The sequence below is a fragment of the Macrobrachium rosenbergii genome, chromosome 43, assembly GCF_040412425.1.
Source record: "Macrobrachium rosenbergii isolate ZJJX-2024 chromosome 43, ASM4041242v1, whole genome shotgun sequence".
Classification (NCBI taxonomy): domain Eukaryota; kingdom Metazoa; phylum Arthropoda; class Malacostraca; order Decapoda; family Palaemonidae; genus Macrobrachium; species Macrobrachium rosenbergii.
The window spans coordinates 24,577,472-24,590,371 of NC_089783.1; the positions used below are offsets into that span (position 1 = coordinate 24,577,472).

Here is a 12,900-nt window from a genome sequence, read left to right on the forward strand (position 1 = left end):
AGCTAATACGCATGCATATTTAGATTTATGTGTCATTTTCAACGTTAAGCCGTTTCCCTTAACAGGGGTTGGCTCCGGAGGAAAACAAATCAAGGTCACTGCCGCCTTCATGCTGTAACTGCTGAATCATTGTGGAACTCTAGGTGTAGTAAAACATCCACAGCATTAACGCAGTTAGTAGGCTCATCAGCGTCGTGCCGAGTCAACTATGCACACTGTGCCTTCCGCCCATATTTTGAGCGCATCGTCACGCCAGGGCCCTTCCATTCTAATATTTCCTTCATACCAACAATCCAGCCCTTTTAGGGCCATCCTTTCCTCCTTCCCTCAGCTTTTACGAATTATACAATCTTTTCATAAACCTATAATCGTCCATTCTTTCCACGTGACTGAACAATCTCAAAATACTCTTGATTTATCTTATTACCTATGCTAGCCTTTTTACTATTTTTACATAACTTCCAATTTTTCTTCATATTAGTTCTTTTACAGTGCATACACTGCACAGACAGTTTATTTCAAGGCTTCAATCACTCTTCTTTCATTCATATTCAGCATGCACACTTCACTTCCTTAAAGGAGAGTTGGTTGAACAATCTCCTGTCACACCTTTCATTCCGTATGTAATTCAAGTTTCTTCCCAATATTTTTCAACCACTCCTCTATCTTTCGTACTTCTATTCTGTGACTCATCTTTTATTTTTGCAATCATACCATCATCCATTACGTTAACTTCTAAATAATATCTGTGTTATATATATATATATATATATATATATATATATATATATATATATATATATATATATATATATATATATAATTTGTCTCATACATCGTAACAATTTTTTTATATTCACAAATATTAAACAACAAATATCATTGTATATCATTGTTTCCCAACCAGGAAGTACTGATCAGTTATAATCCCCTTGGGTGGAAGTTAATCCCTAGGTATAGTGAATGGGATATCAGGCGATATTAGTGGATCAGTATTTGTGAATGTAATTATATATATATATATATATATATATATATATATATATATATATATATATATATATATATAAAAAATGTGTTCGCGCTTGTGAGTATGCATTCTGCTGCAAAATTAATAGAGTAGGATTACGTGCGTCATTCTCAAGCAGGGTCGATTGACCACTGTAGTTGCTGTGGATAACTTAAAAAGAAGCTATAAATTAACACCTACGCAGCCTATTTTTGGGCGCCATATTGTCATGTCCGAGTAAAATTCGTGGCCACGAAAAGAAAAACTAAACCTGTTAATCTACGACCGGTATTTTTAGCGTTTCTTTTCTATTTTCGGCCAATCCTTCCGTGAAATAGAGATTAGATGCCTTCTGTTATATTAGTGGTGTATTTTCTCCGCTGGTTATTCACATTTTCGTGCTGATTAACGATTCAGTGTCATGGCAGAGTTCTAACACTCTCTTGGCAATGACTGCGTAAGAAAAAGCAGCTTTTTACCCAATATGTCCAAATCAACTCACGCGACTTGTTATTTTTGTTGTTAAAGGTTATGAAATTGTATTTTCCCTTGATTTCATACCAGCTAATAATAATATGTACAGTGAAAGAGAAGTACAGCTTCTAATGATTCTGCTACAAAGAAATGCCTGATGGTTTAATGTCAACATTTATTCGCGGCAGAATTTTTCACGCTTGCCAGTTATTCTGTCAGAAGTTTCTTTTACTGAGGAAAATCTCTCCGAAACATATACAGAGTTGCCAAAGTCCACACCACTTTGACTACATATATGAAGTTTACGTTATGGATGAGAAATATAGTAAATTGTATAATAGTTAAGTAGGTGATATTAATTCACAGTTTTTTATGTTGTCCACTCATAGAAATAATTGGTAGACGTACATGAATTTATAGCTGGCAATTAGAAAAGTTGACATTTTTGGAATATAAGGAGGATGGTAAACGAATGTTTTTTGGTATGAAGACTTAAAAGAATATTTTTTGTTGAATCAACATACACAGGTGGTCCTAGATTAGGGCACTGCTTTGGACAACTCTACAGGCTCCTCAAGTACTTTGTTATTTTTACTCCGAATAAGCATTTGGAACAGGCATAAAGGTTATTATCATGCAAAGCAGACGTATAAGAATAGAATTCTTGTATGTGAAAGAAAAAAAGAGAACGAAATAGCGAATGGATTAAACTAATCAACTAACCAATATATAACGTAAAGGTGCAGCATTAAAAGTAAAAAAAAAATACAAACAATTGTGAATGCCACTTAAAATTGATGTATAAGCCTCTTCTAGACTTATGAGCCCCAGCAGCAATTTTACTGTAAGGAAAACTTTTCCACAGGTCACTCTAGAGGGAATAAAAATTTGTAATACTGTCATTGTGACAACGTGGCACCTTAGCAGAAGGTGGCTACTAATGAGGTGTTAAGCTGATAGCATTAGTTATGTGGACCTAAGCAAGAAAGGCATTATTAGCGGGTTGCAACTTGAAGTAGAGCCTATAGAAGATAGCTAAACATAGGTGCGCTCAGAAATGATGAAGTTTGAGGAAAGAATAAAAGTACCACTTCAAGAAATTTTGACCAGAAGGCTTCAGGAGGTTATGAACATCTAGACTTGAGAACAGCAACCCAGCAGTGGCGTAACAGACTAATTGAAGTGTTGGACTGGTATTGTCGTCTCCTTAGGTACTGGAAGCCTTACGAACAATATCTAGTTTTTTGCTAGCATTAGGTAGAGTGCTGTTTTTAAATGCTGTGAAAACAAAGTTTGGAGTCTAAGATGACTAGGTAAAGTGTTATCAGTGGAAAGCAAGCAATGGATTGGATGCATGGTGCAAAATACTCCGATCTTTAAAATGAAATATGCTATAATTCATGTACTGATCTATCCAGACTGTCAGTTAAAATTATCAACAGCTTTATTTTCAGTATGGGATCTAACAGCGTCAGTTTAAAGATGCAAAACGATAATCGGAAAGGTAACCTTTTTAGAGCCCCTGCGTCTGATGGGAAAATTGTGCAGGTGAAACTCAATATATATAACGTGATTTTGACCGTTTTAAGCATAAAGTAATGCAATGTACTGATGAAAATATGTTTTAAACTTGAAGAAAATAACTACGAGTTTAAAAATCTATTAATCTTCCCACCCACAATGTATTTTAAATATTTTTTATTTTACAGATCGACGAAACTAGTACAAAAACTCAGATTGAAAGTGGAAGTGGCATCGGAGGCCGAATGTGAGATGATTAATATCAAGATTATGAAATTACAATATAATCCCACTTGTAACGCAATTTTTGTACATAAAACTCCACAGGGAAGAAATGTAAAATGGTTGTAAATCCTGACCGGGGTCGGCTTTATTGCTAAGCCATGTTCAAACGGCTAATACATAATGGTAGAAGTTCAACATTATATATATATATATATATATATATATATATATATATATATATATATATATATATATATATATAGATAGATAGATAGATAGATAGATAGATAGATAGATATATATATATACATGTATGTGTATATATACAAATATACACATGTAAATATGCTGAATTTTACCATTTTATATCAGTTCTCTGAAGATGGTTGAGCAATAAAGTCGACACCGGTTAGGATTTACAACCGTTTTCATTTCTTCTTCCATGGGGTGTTTGATACGTGCTTACGTTCATACATATAAATAGAAAACTGCGAAAAAACAGTAACAGTCACTTAATACTTTAACTGCTGAATTCATAGACACTTCAAGTCTCCTCCCAATCTCGTATAGAAACCTCTCTTTCTTCACCTATTCTGTGACCCCCGCATCTCTTGTCCTGCAATTATCGTGTTATATAACGCCCAAATATGTATCGATCAAATGCTTCATCTTCTTGGTTTCCAGATACCTTCATAATCTCAATCACTCTCATGTCAAATCCGAACTTTTATCGTCATGGAAACATTTACACGACCTTTTACTATTTTTTGCAGTTTCTCTTTACTATCACCAGGCAGGTCTGCATCATCTGCAAACTTTGTCACCAAACCTGTCATTTTCTCTTGCTTACACATTCAAACACAAGTTCGTTCCATTGTAGAATTCCTAATCACTCTCATCATGTGATCATATAGTGTTAGCACTTCCACTTTGCCTTTCAGTCGATTCTCTTGTAAGCTTTTCATCCCTTCCTCTCTAACTCATATCCATCTGATATTCAGCCAAGTAATGGTCATACACATTCTCAACTCTTTCACCATTACTTTCATGAGCTTGTTCTTCCAACTACTTTTTAATAACACATTTCCTCCATCCCAAGATTAATTATGAAATATTCTTCTTCAGAAGCAGGTATTGCCAACAGTCACGGCCATTTTTAAACACATTTCTACAAGACATTCTCCAGTCTCATTTACTCCTGGAACTACATGCCAACTAGCAACTATTATCTCCATCTCCTGCCCTTGCTTTCGTATCTCTTAGCACAGCTACCTTTTCATAAACTAACACATTTGTACTCTTATACCCATCCCAAGAGGCTTCCTGACACTACTACTCTGCGTTAATAACTTAGGTGTTGTGACGCCAGTTTTAATAGTCAAATCGATCAATCAATCCTGACACTTCTAGCTATAGCTCTTCCTTAGCTCTACGTCTTTCGTCACCCAGACTTAATCACTCCTTGTCTTTACTATAAGTGCGTACACAGCCATTTTGCTTTTTTCTCTGCAAGCGCTGAAAGACCCACCTCTCTAGCCTTATAAAATCAACCAACATACATTTCTCCTCTTCTGCAGTGTCCGCGCACATTCGAAATCGCAAAACGCAGTCATTCATCCCTTTTCTGATTTTATGCAGTATCAGTAAAGGGTATGGGACTGCAAACCCCTGCCACTTACCACTTGTAAAATATTTTTAATTGCTTTTCATATCTGATTTTTAAAAATCAGTTGCTGAGTTTGCCATAGCTGTGGCAAACGTGCGGATATGATAAAACACTACATGCATTAAATTAAATAAACGCTACTGAAGTTTTAAATCTGAGTTCAAATTGGTATCTGATAAACTATTGTAAGGAAAGGCCTTATTACCTAATTGCTCTATCGTTTAACCTCAATTTTCAGTCTATCCCTGTGCACGTCCTTGCTCTCATTCTTAGCTAATGATCTTCCCTCGCCCTCTTCACGTCACGCTTAGCCCGTCGTTATTAATCTTGGTAGGCTACTGTTATATTTCGAGAATGGGAAATAGGTCTCTGAAACTCATTAATAAAATGTCTCAAAGGTGCTGACCCAGTTTTCTTGCGACTTTCCATAACTTTTTTTCTTCCTACACCACACGTCGCTCTTGAAATTAGTATTTTTCAGTCTAATTTTTCCCCCTTTATTGTACCGGGGACACATGGTAATACCATCCCAAACACTCCCTGCTAAATCATTCAAGTTGTAGGTAATGTTGAAATTCCAGTTGAGTGAAGATGTTAAAGTTGTGCAACTCTATAGGCATTGTGGAAACTTTCGTTCCTTTGGGATACTTCTGAATTAAAAAAATGAAAGATGCTCAGTAACTTAAACCCGCCCTACTCAACGTGAAATTTAAAGCCATATGTTTTCCTTTCCGTTCATTACCCCCTTAGAGGGATAGCACCGTCAGTGCACCTCACGCGGTGCACTTTAGGCGTTATTTAAGGAACTTTGCAACATCCATTCGGCCCCCTAGCTGCAACCCTTTCTTTCCTTTTATTGCACCTCCGGTCATATGCCCTTTCATCTTTCTTTCCACCCTGCCCTAACAATTGTTTCATAGTGCAATTGCGATGTTTTCTTCCTCTTACACCTTTAAATCCTTTTGTGCTCTCAATTTCCTTTTCGGTGCAGTGACCGCATAGGTCCCAGCATTTGGCCTGTGGCCTAAATTTTTTATTCCATAACATTTCCGTTCATTGCAGGACTTCGGATAAAATTCCCCCTTCACCGTTCCCACAGCATTTTAAATGTTTCGACAAGGCTCACGACCAGCCTCTCTGTCGGGATGTTGCTTGAGTCAGGCTTAACATACTGATATATTTAGGTTGTATTCTACATCCATTAAATTTTCATTGATAAATAATGTATAGGAAGTTTGTATATTTGCTTGTATCATTAAACTTTCAGTGAATGCTGAGGATTTGCTTCCCCACCAACAAAGTGTGATGGTTTTTTTTCTTCCGCGTGTGTGTCTGTAATGTTGACAGGATATCTTGGTGAAATATGTGTAAACTAGTCATTAAGTGACCGATTCGGAATTATGAACGTTGTGAGACTTCACTTCTCAGTCGGCCAGGGAAACAGTCTCACCATTAAAAAGGATGAGGATTTTCCGAGGTTTAAATGCTTCATTGATCTACATATCTGTTGCCCTCTTTTCATACTGACACAGTCTTTGATAATTAATGGAAAGATCACAGATGAAGTAGACGGTTCAGTTATAGATATCTCTTTCCAGGCCCACAAGGTGGCACATGGTAACGATCGCTGTTTAGCATTGCGCAAGTCTTCAGCAAGTTGAAGGAGATAAATGTAATCAAGACAATCAAGGAGAAATACTGTCACTGAAGAAGAGGGACCCAAGAACAAATCCCTTGGACGAGCCATGTAAAAATTGTGATCAGTGTACCGTTTTGTTATTATTCAAAGCATATGATTTCTGCATGTTAAGCATCTATTACACTATAAGTATCTTAAATGCCAGCGCTCTGCCCTTGCCGGCATTAACATTCAAGTATGGTTTCTGTAAACATTTTTATATAAGAATGTTCAGAAAATACATTGTACCATATAAATCTTCAGAGTAGCAATACTGGCTGTCATTAAGTACTGTAGTTAATATAATGTCCAACAGATGATCGTCTCATTAACTACTATAATTTAGTTCCTTCAGGAAGTTCTTTTTCATACAGTCTCCAAAGACAGCAGGTATTCTATTCTTGATCAATATGAAAATCCGTTGTCTGGGAACTCTATAGAATAACCTGATCCATTCTAAATCCTACAGTTCATTACCTTAAAAGTTTGCTTTCCACAAATTTATAAGTATACTGTAGTTCGTTTCCTAGACAATGTTGGTGGCATTTTCCCACCCACTCCCACTCCCACCCTTCTTAATGAATGTTTTGTTGATTGTCGTAACTCATTTAGAAACAAGTATTATTTCTAAAGTATTGTTGTCAGGTGTATCAGCATAAGAAATTTATGTATTGAACTTTTTCCTGTTTATTAACAGTATATTTTATATTTCTTAGGTTTTATTCACACTGCGGAAACAGGAAACCAGATTCCACACAGTAATGAGATATATAAACAGATATATAAAGATTGTTACACTTGAAATTTGAAGGGAATATTTCGTAGTAATCAGTTGACCACGTTAGTTTAGGAATTTCGTTAGTCCATGAAATTGTAGAGTTAGTGAAGAGTCGATACGCTGTGTCAAAGACAAGTTTTGTGTTCGAATCCACGTTCTTTCGAATCCACATTTTTCTGGTGTGAACTTCAGGCAGTAACAACTTTAAGTGCCAGAGGATCCTCCTTGGAGATTCATTTTTTGTTTTATTACCCATGCGTTTATTTTACTTGTCTAATTTCTTTTACCATTGACTTTATTAAATCACTAGAAAATTTCCTTGCTAATGGTGTGGGTTTCCAAACGTTAAAGCAAAGAGAAATTCCATCGTTTATGTAGAAAACTCCACTTACTAAAAATAGGGGGGAAAGCAACAAACGTCCAGAAGTCCATCTTCTCCCTCGGGGCTTTTCTCTGAACATGCCCACCCCCAATATCTCTCCTCACCCGACTACCTAAAACGATCCCCTATAACCTTCCGACCCTCTCGCAACTTCACAACTTTCTAGGCCGGCGAATCCAAGACCCAGACCCTGTTGTAACGGCACTCTTACACCCATATTCATAGACTGGGCCATGTTGGGAAGAATTCAATTATTTTTACCTTGTAGATATTTGACGTTAAGAGAGTTTAAGTTTGATTTCTCTACTGGGCCTTTGTATTTTGGTGAGCAGTATTGTCTTATGAAATTGACCTCTTGTTACATTCTCTTTCCTACAGAGGTTTCCGTCTAATTTATATGTTTTAGTAGAAATGTCTTTTGCTGCGTGTACTGTCGTATTCACTGTCACTTTCGATTTCCCTGGAAAGTTCAATGCCTTGCGAAAAGGGAAATTCAGAAGCTGTGACTTTTTTGCTGTTTGACGTGTAATATACTTTTTCATATTCATTCATACCGTCTTCGTATAAAAGGTGAAACTGGGATGGCCAACATTCAAAATATTCTAGTTCTCAGTTTCGTGGCCGTTGGTGTTGCTTTCGAAGACTACGTCCTTGAATCAAGGGTATACTGTATCCAAACCATTAACTTTATACCATATATGATTGGGTCCTATTGGGCATGTTTTGGCGAAAAAGATCTGTAGTTCCGGTCGAACTTTCTTCAGGTTTCTTTGTAGGAAAGAGTGAATGGATATTTTGATCAGTAAAGATTTTGACTGGTCCGTTTGTGCTACTAATACGTGAAACTAAGTGATGCATTCCAGCTGATAAATTTTTACCTGAGATATAAACTGTCTGAACTGCTAATGCATGAATGAAATTGCGCGCGCACACACACACACACACACACACACACACACTATATATATATATATATATATATATATATATATATATATATATATATATATATATATATATATATATATATATAAAACAGGTCATATAGCTGTAAGCTTCATAGTAGCTATCAAATGGGCATCCAGAAAGGGCAGCACGTATATAAAAACAACAGTTTATTTTGCCGACGGCGTTTCGCAGCATCTCATTGCAGCCTTGAAGATGCAGTGAGATATTCCGAAACGCCGTCAATAAAATAAACTGTTATAATATATATATATATATATATATATATATATATATATATATATATATATATATATATGTGTGTGTGTGTGTGTGTGTGTGTGTGTGTGTGTGTGTGTGAGAGAGAGAGAGAGAGAGAGAGAGAGAGAGAGAGAGAGAGAGAGAGAGCCCATTTTGAGTTGTAAGAAAAAGATTTAATTGATCCAAATAGAAACAGGATTTAGGCAGTGTTGGGATTTTGATTATTTCTGGAATATAATGACAGAAAAATCCATGAAGTAATAACATGAAGGGACTTAATAAAAGGGGCTGTAATGCTACCCCCAAAACGCTATGCTTTGGCGCAATTTTTCTGACTTCGCTTAATTTTTTGTACTCATATCTTCATACGTGACTGAATGGTGCCACTGATGAACCCAATCATTTAATCTAAATACTAGTGTTCTTGAAGTAATTTATATGCAGTAATACCTAAATTTTGAAAAATTTTATAAAAGGAATTTAGCTCCTTAATGATCCGTAATTAATCAACATTTTTAAGATTCGTTCAGAATGCAATGGCGATATGGCTTTGGGATATTGACAACATTCACCTTCGCTGAAGTCACCAAACTATTCCCTTGTGAAGGATCCGAGTTTAAAAGGCTTGATTTAGATGTATTCCTCAAGGTTTCCGATTTTTGTCGGTTACAGAATTCATTTTTTTTTTCCTCAGAAAGGAAAACTTCTGCATTCTCTGTGTAGGCATATACATTAATGGAGGTACACGCTAGATTGTTCTTTATTATTGTTATAAGTATTTCTTTATTTTATTATTATTATTATTATTATTGTTATTATTATTATTATTGTTGTTGTTCTTATATCGTTATCATTAGTGGCTTTTATTTCCAGATAATGGGAGAAAGATGTGAAGAGAATAATATATATATATATATATATATATATATATATATATATATATATATATATATATATATATATATATATATATATATATATATATATTTATTTATTTATTTATTTATTTATTATTATCCTCTTCACATCTTTCCCCAAGACTTACTGTCGAATGACCTTGAGTTCCATGAGTCATTTGGCGCTTGAAGTTTTTGAACGAAATTTAAGTCAAGTTGAATCTCATAAAGCACTGTCAATAATGATCGGCCTTGATCTTTTTTACTAAACTGTAACTCATTGTTCTTTCAATAAATTTTTTTTTCTTTTAAGACTCAAATGTTAAAATTACGAAAGTAATAACATTTATTCGTTACCTCACTGTTAACAATGGGTTTTTTCTTTAATCAGCCATTATACATGGTGCTGCTTACCCAACAATAGAGCTTAGATAGTTTTAAATGAAGAAGATAAATTATTTCAGTTATGAAAAAATGTGATAAAATAGTTGGAAGCTGATCTTCAAGGTAATTAGCACTCTTATGCTTAGATATTTCCAGTAAAATTTTTCTTTAAATGGCAGTAATTTTAATCAACTGAAAGTTTAGCAACATCAGTAGCTGTTGTTGATTTTTGTTCTTTTCAGAACTAGGGAAAGTCAGATAAGATCAACATTTATGGTTACCAGCTTCTTAGCTTATTCGCAAGGACAAGGCAGAAAGATGTTGAATACACACTTATTTACATAGATGCCCCTTTGTATTTCCGTTCCTTCTCGTCTGCCAGCACTCTAACATTAGAATTGCATATTACCATCCGAGTTGTAATTGGTATGACGGAACAGCGTGAATTCTACATATTAATCCTATATAATGTTATAGTAGGTTTGAACTGCCATCTTTTAAGCGTCGCTGCGTAACCGTAACTTCCGCTTTCTACCCTTATGTCCATAAGGGAATGGTGACGTGTTCATGTACACTGATTCTTAATATAAAGAAAAAAATTATATACATAAATAGGTAAATATTGTTCCTCATCATTAATTGCGCTTCAGTATGACCTGAGATAATTGCCTCACTTGTTTTCTGTGTGAAATTAAAACTTTATTAAGCTCCTTAGTCGTGTCAGCAGATTATTTTACTATTCTTTATGTCAGTATATCTGATTTCCTCCTGCAGAGTTACTAATAAGTTATTTTACTTTTTCCTCAGTGGCACGTGGTGTTGGGGGTGAGTTTTTGGGTAATGGGGTTGCTGCCATCGGAAGTTGGATCTGCCTATCCCAGTACCATGTTCACCCCAGCCATGCCTGGAAATACCCCTAATTGCGTCAAGGACCCTAGAGACACCTACTGTACAGAACCCAAGAAATACCCCAAGTAAGTCGATATAAAAAAAAAAAACTTGAATTAATGTTACTGGACCTTACATTACAAGAATGGCTAGGAAGGGACTGAGTGTAGTTGGAGATGGTATTAGTGTTGTCATGTACTTCCTTAAATCTCTGGTATAGTAATGAGGCTGTGATCTTTGCCCTTATGAATTCTTTATCTTTCTGCCGATGAATTATGATTTTTGATGTTGATATTTTCTCCATCTTTTTTATTCTCTGTAATGATTTATTTACATGAAAAATTAATGCCTGTTTTTGGGTTACTTGATTTGTTATTTGGAAGGTTTTATTGCTTTTAAAGCAAGTCCTTATAGTTCATGCCTATTTTAGGATATGCCCAGAGTAGTGTTTTATTCTGTTCAGGACTTGACTCAGTCTATCAGTCTGTGGTATAAACACTTTCATTCATTTTATTTCTACCATTATTTTATATCTCGAGTTGTTCATACGGGATACAAATTATAACTTTGTATGTGTGGAGTTAAACCTGCACATGTGTGCAGAAGGCCTTGTACTGACTGAGAAAACAAGAGAATAATGCAGATAGGCCTGGGGCATGATGCCCAGTCCTTCTCAGCATACCTATGCCAATGTGATTCCAGCCACAATTGCGTTCAGACATATTGTATTGAGTGCATGATACAGGTACCCTGGTGTCCTCTGTATGAACCTTTTGTGACAAGCATTTCATTGTGTATTGAGATTATCAGAACATAACATGAGATAGTAAGTATGAATGTCACTGTGGGTACCACAGCAAGTAACGTATGAATGTCACTGTGGGTACCACAGCCCTACAGTGAAAAATTGTTGGGAAGTCAGTGTAGTGAGTATAACATGCTAGAACCCCTTTGTTCTCAGTGTTGTGAGAATGGAGGCAAAATCCGTGTTTCATTGTTGTGCAGGGAAGGACAGTGCCTGCATAAAGTTTATGTTTTGCATGTTGGCTGATTCACTTTCAGTGTACAGGCAGTCCCAGGTTAATGGCAGGGTTTCCGTCCCTAGCTGAGCACTGCTAAATGAAAATCAGCGATAATAGCTCCAAAAACACAGCTTATTGACACCGTTAACCAGATATTGGAGCTGAAATCTCCACTTAACGGCACTGTTAACTGGAGATCAGTGCCAAAAATCCAGTTAACGACGTCGCTAGCCAAGCGCCAAAACACCGAAACACCGTTCACCAATGCCGCCAGTAAGTGGGGACTACCTGTATTTCTTTTAGACAGAATGAATGTGCAAGGGATTTCACACAGGAACCCATGTTAAGCCCTTCTCCTCGATCCCCTCCCCTCCTTAATCTTCTATGCCCCTATCAGTTCCTGCAGGAAAAGTGCTCAAGAAACCTCCATCAGTGGTAACAAAGAGGGAACTTAGTATGTCCATGGACAAGATTTTTAAATTACTGCTGGATTTGAGAAAGGTTCAGGAAGCTTTGGTGGACCTTTTGGTCAACAACAACAACAACCCCCCCCCACCTCGTCTCTCTTCCCACCACCAAGGGGGTGAGTAGGAGTCCCTTCAGCCCCCTCCTCCACCTCAGCGGCAAACAAGGTTTGGGAAGTAGATCACCTCAGGCCTACTAAGAGGTCACACTCATTAGCCAATTCCCCAGCCTCCCCCCATCTCCAAGTACCTAAGGGTGGGGAGAGAGAGAGAGAGAGAGAGAGAGAGAGAGAGAGAGAGAGGAGGG

The 12,900-nt window shown here is 36.4% G+C and overlaps 1 protein-coding gene across 5 annotated transcripts in view; it reads left to right on the forward strand.

Moving 5' to 3' along the window:
• Nucleotides 1-12,900, forward strand: part of LOC136828660 (protein spaetzle 5-like) — a 395,065-nt gene that overhangs the window by 372,632 nt on the left and 9,533 nt on the right. For all 5 annotated transcript variants that reach the window (XM_067086713.1, XM_067086715.1, XM_067086712.1 and 2 more), the window contains one exon: nucleotides 11,027-11,193. In XM_067086713.1, coding sequence (XP_066942814.1) covers nucleotides 11,060-11,193 — 134 coding nt within the window. In that variant the 5' untranslated portion in view covers nucleotides 11,027-11,059. The remainder of the gene's footprint in view (nucleotides 1-11,026; nucleotides 11,194-12,900) is intronic.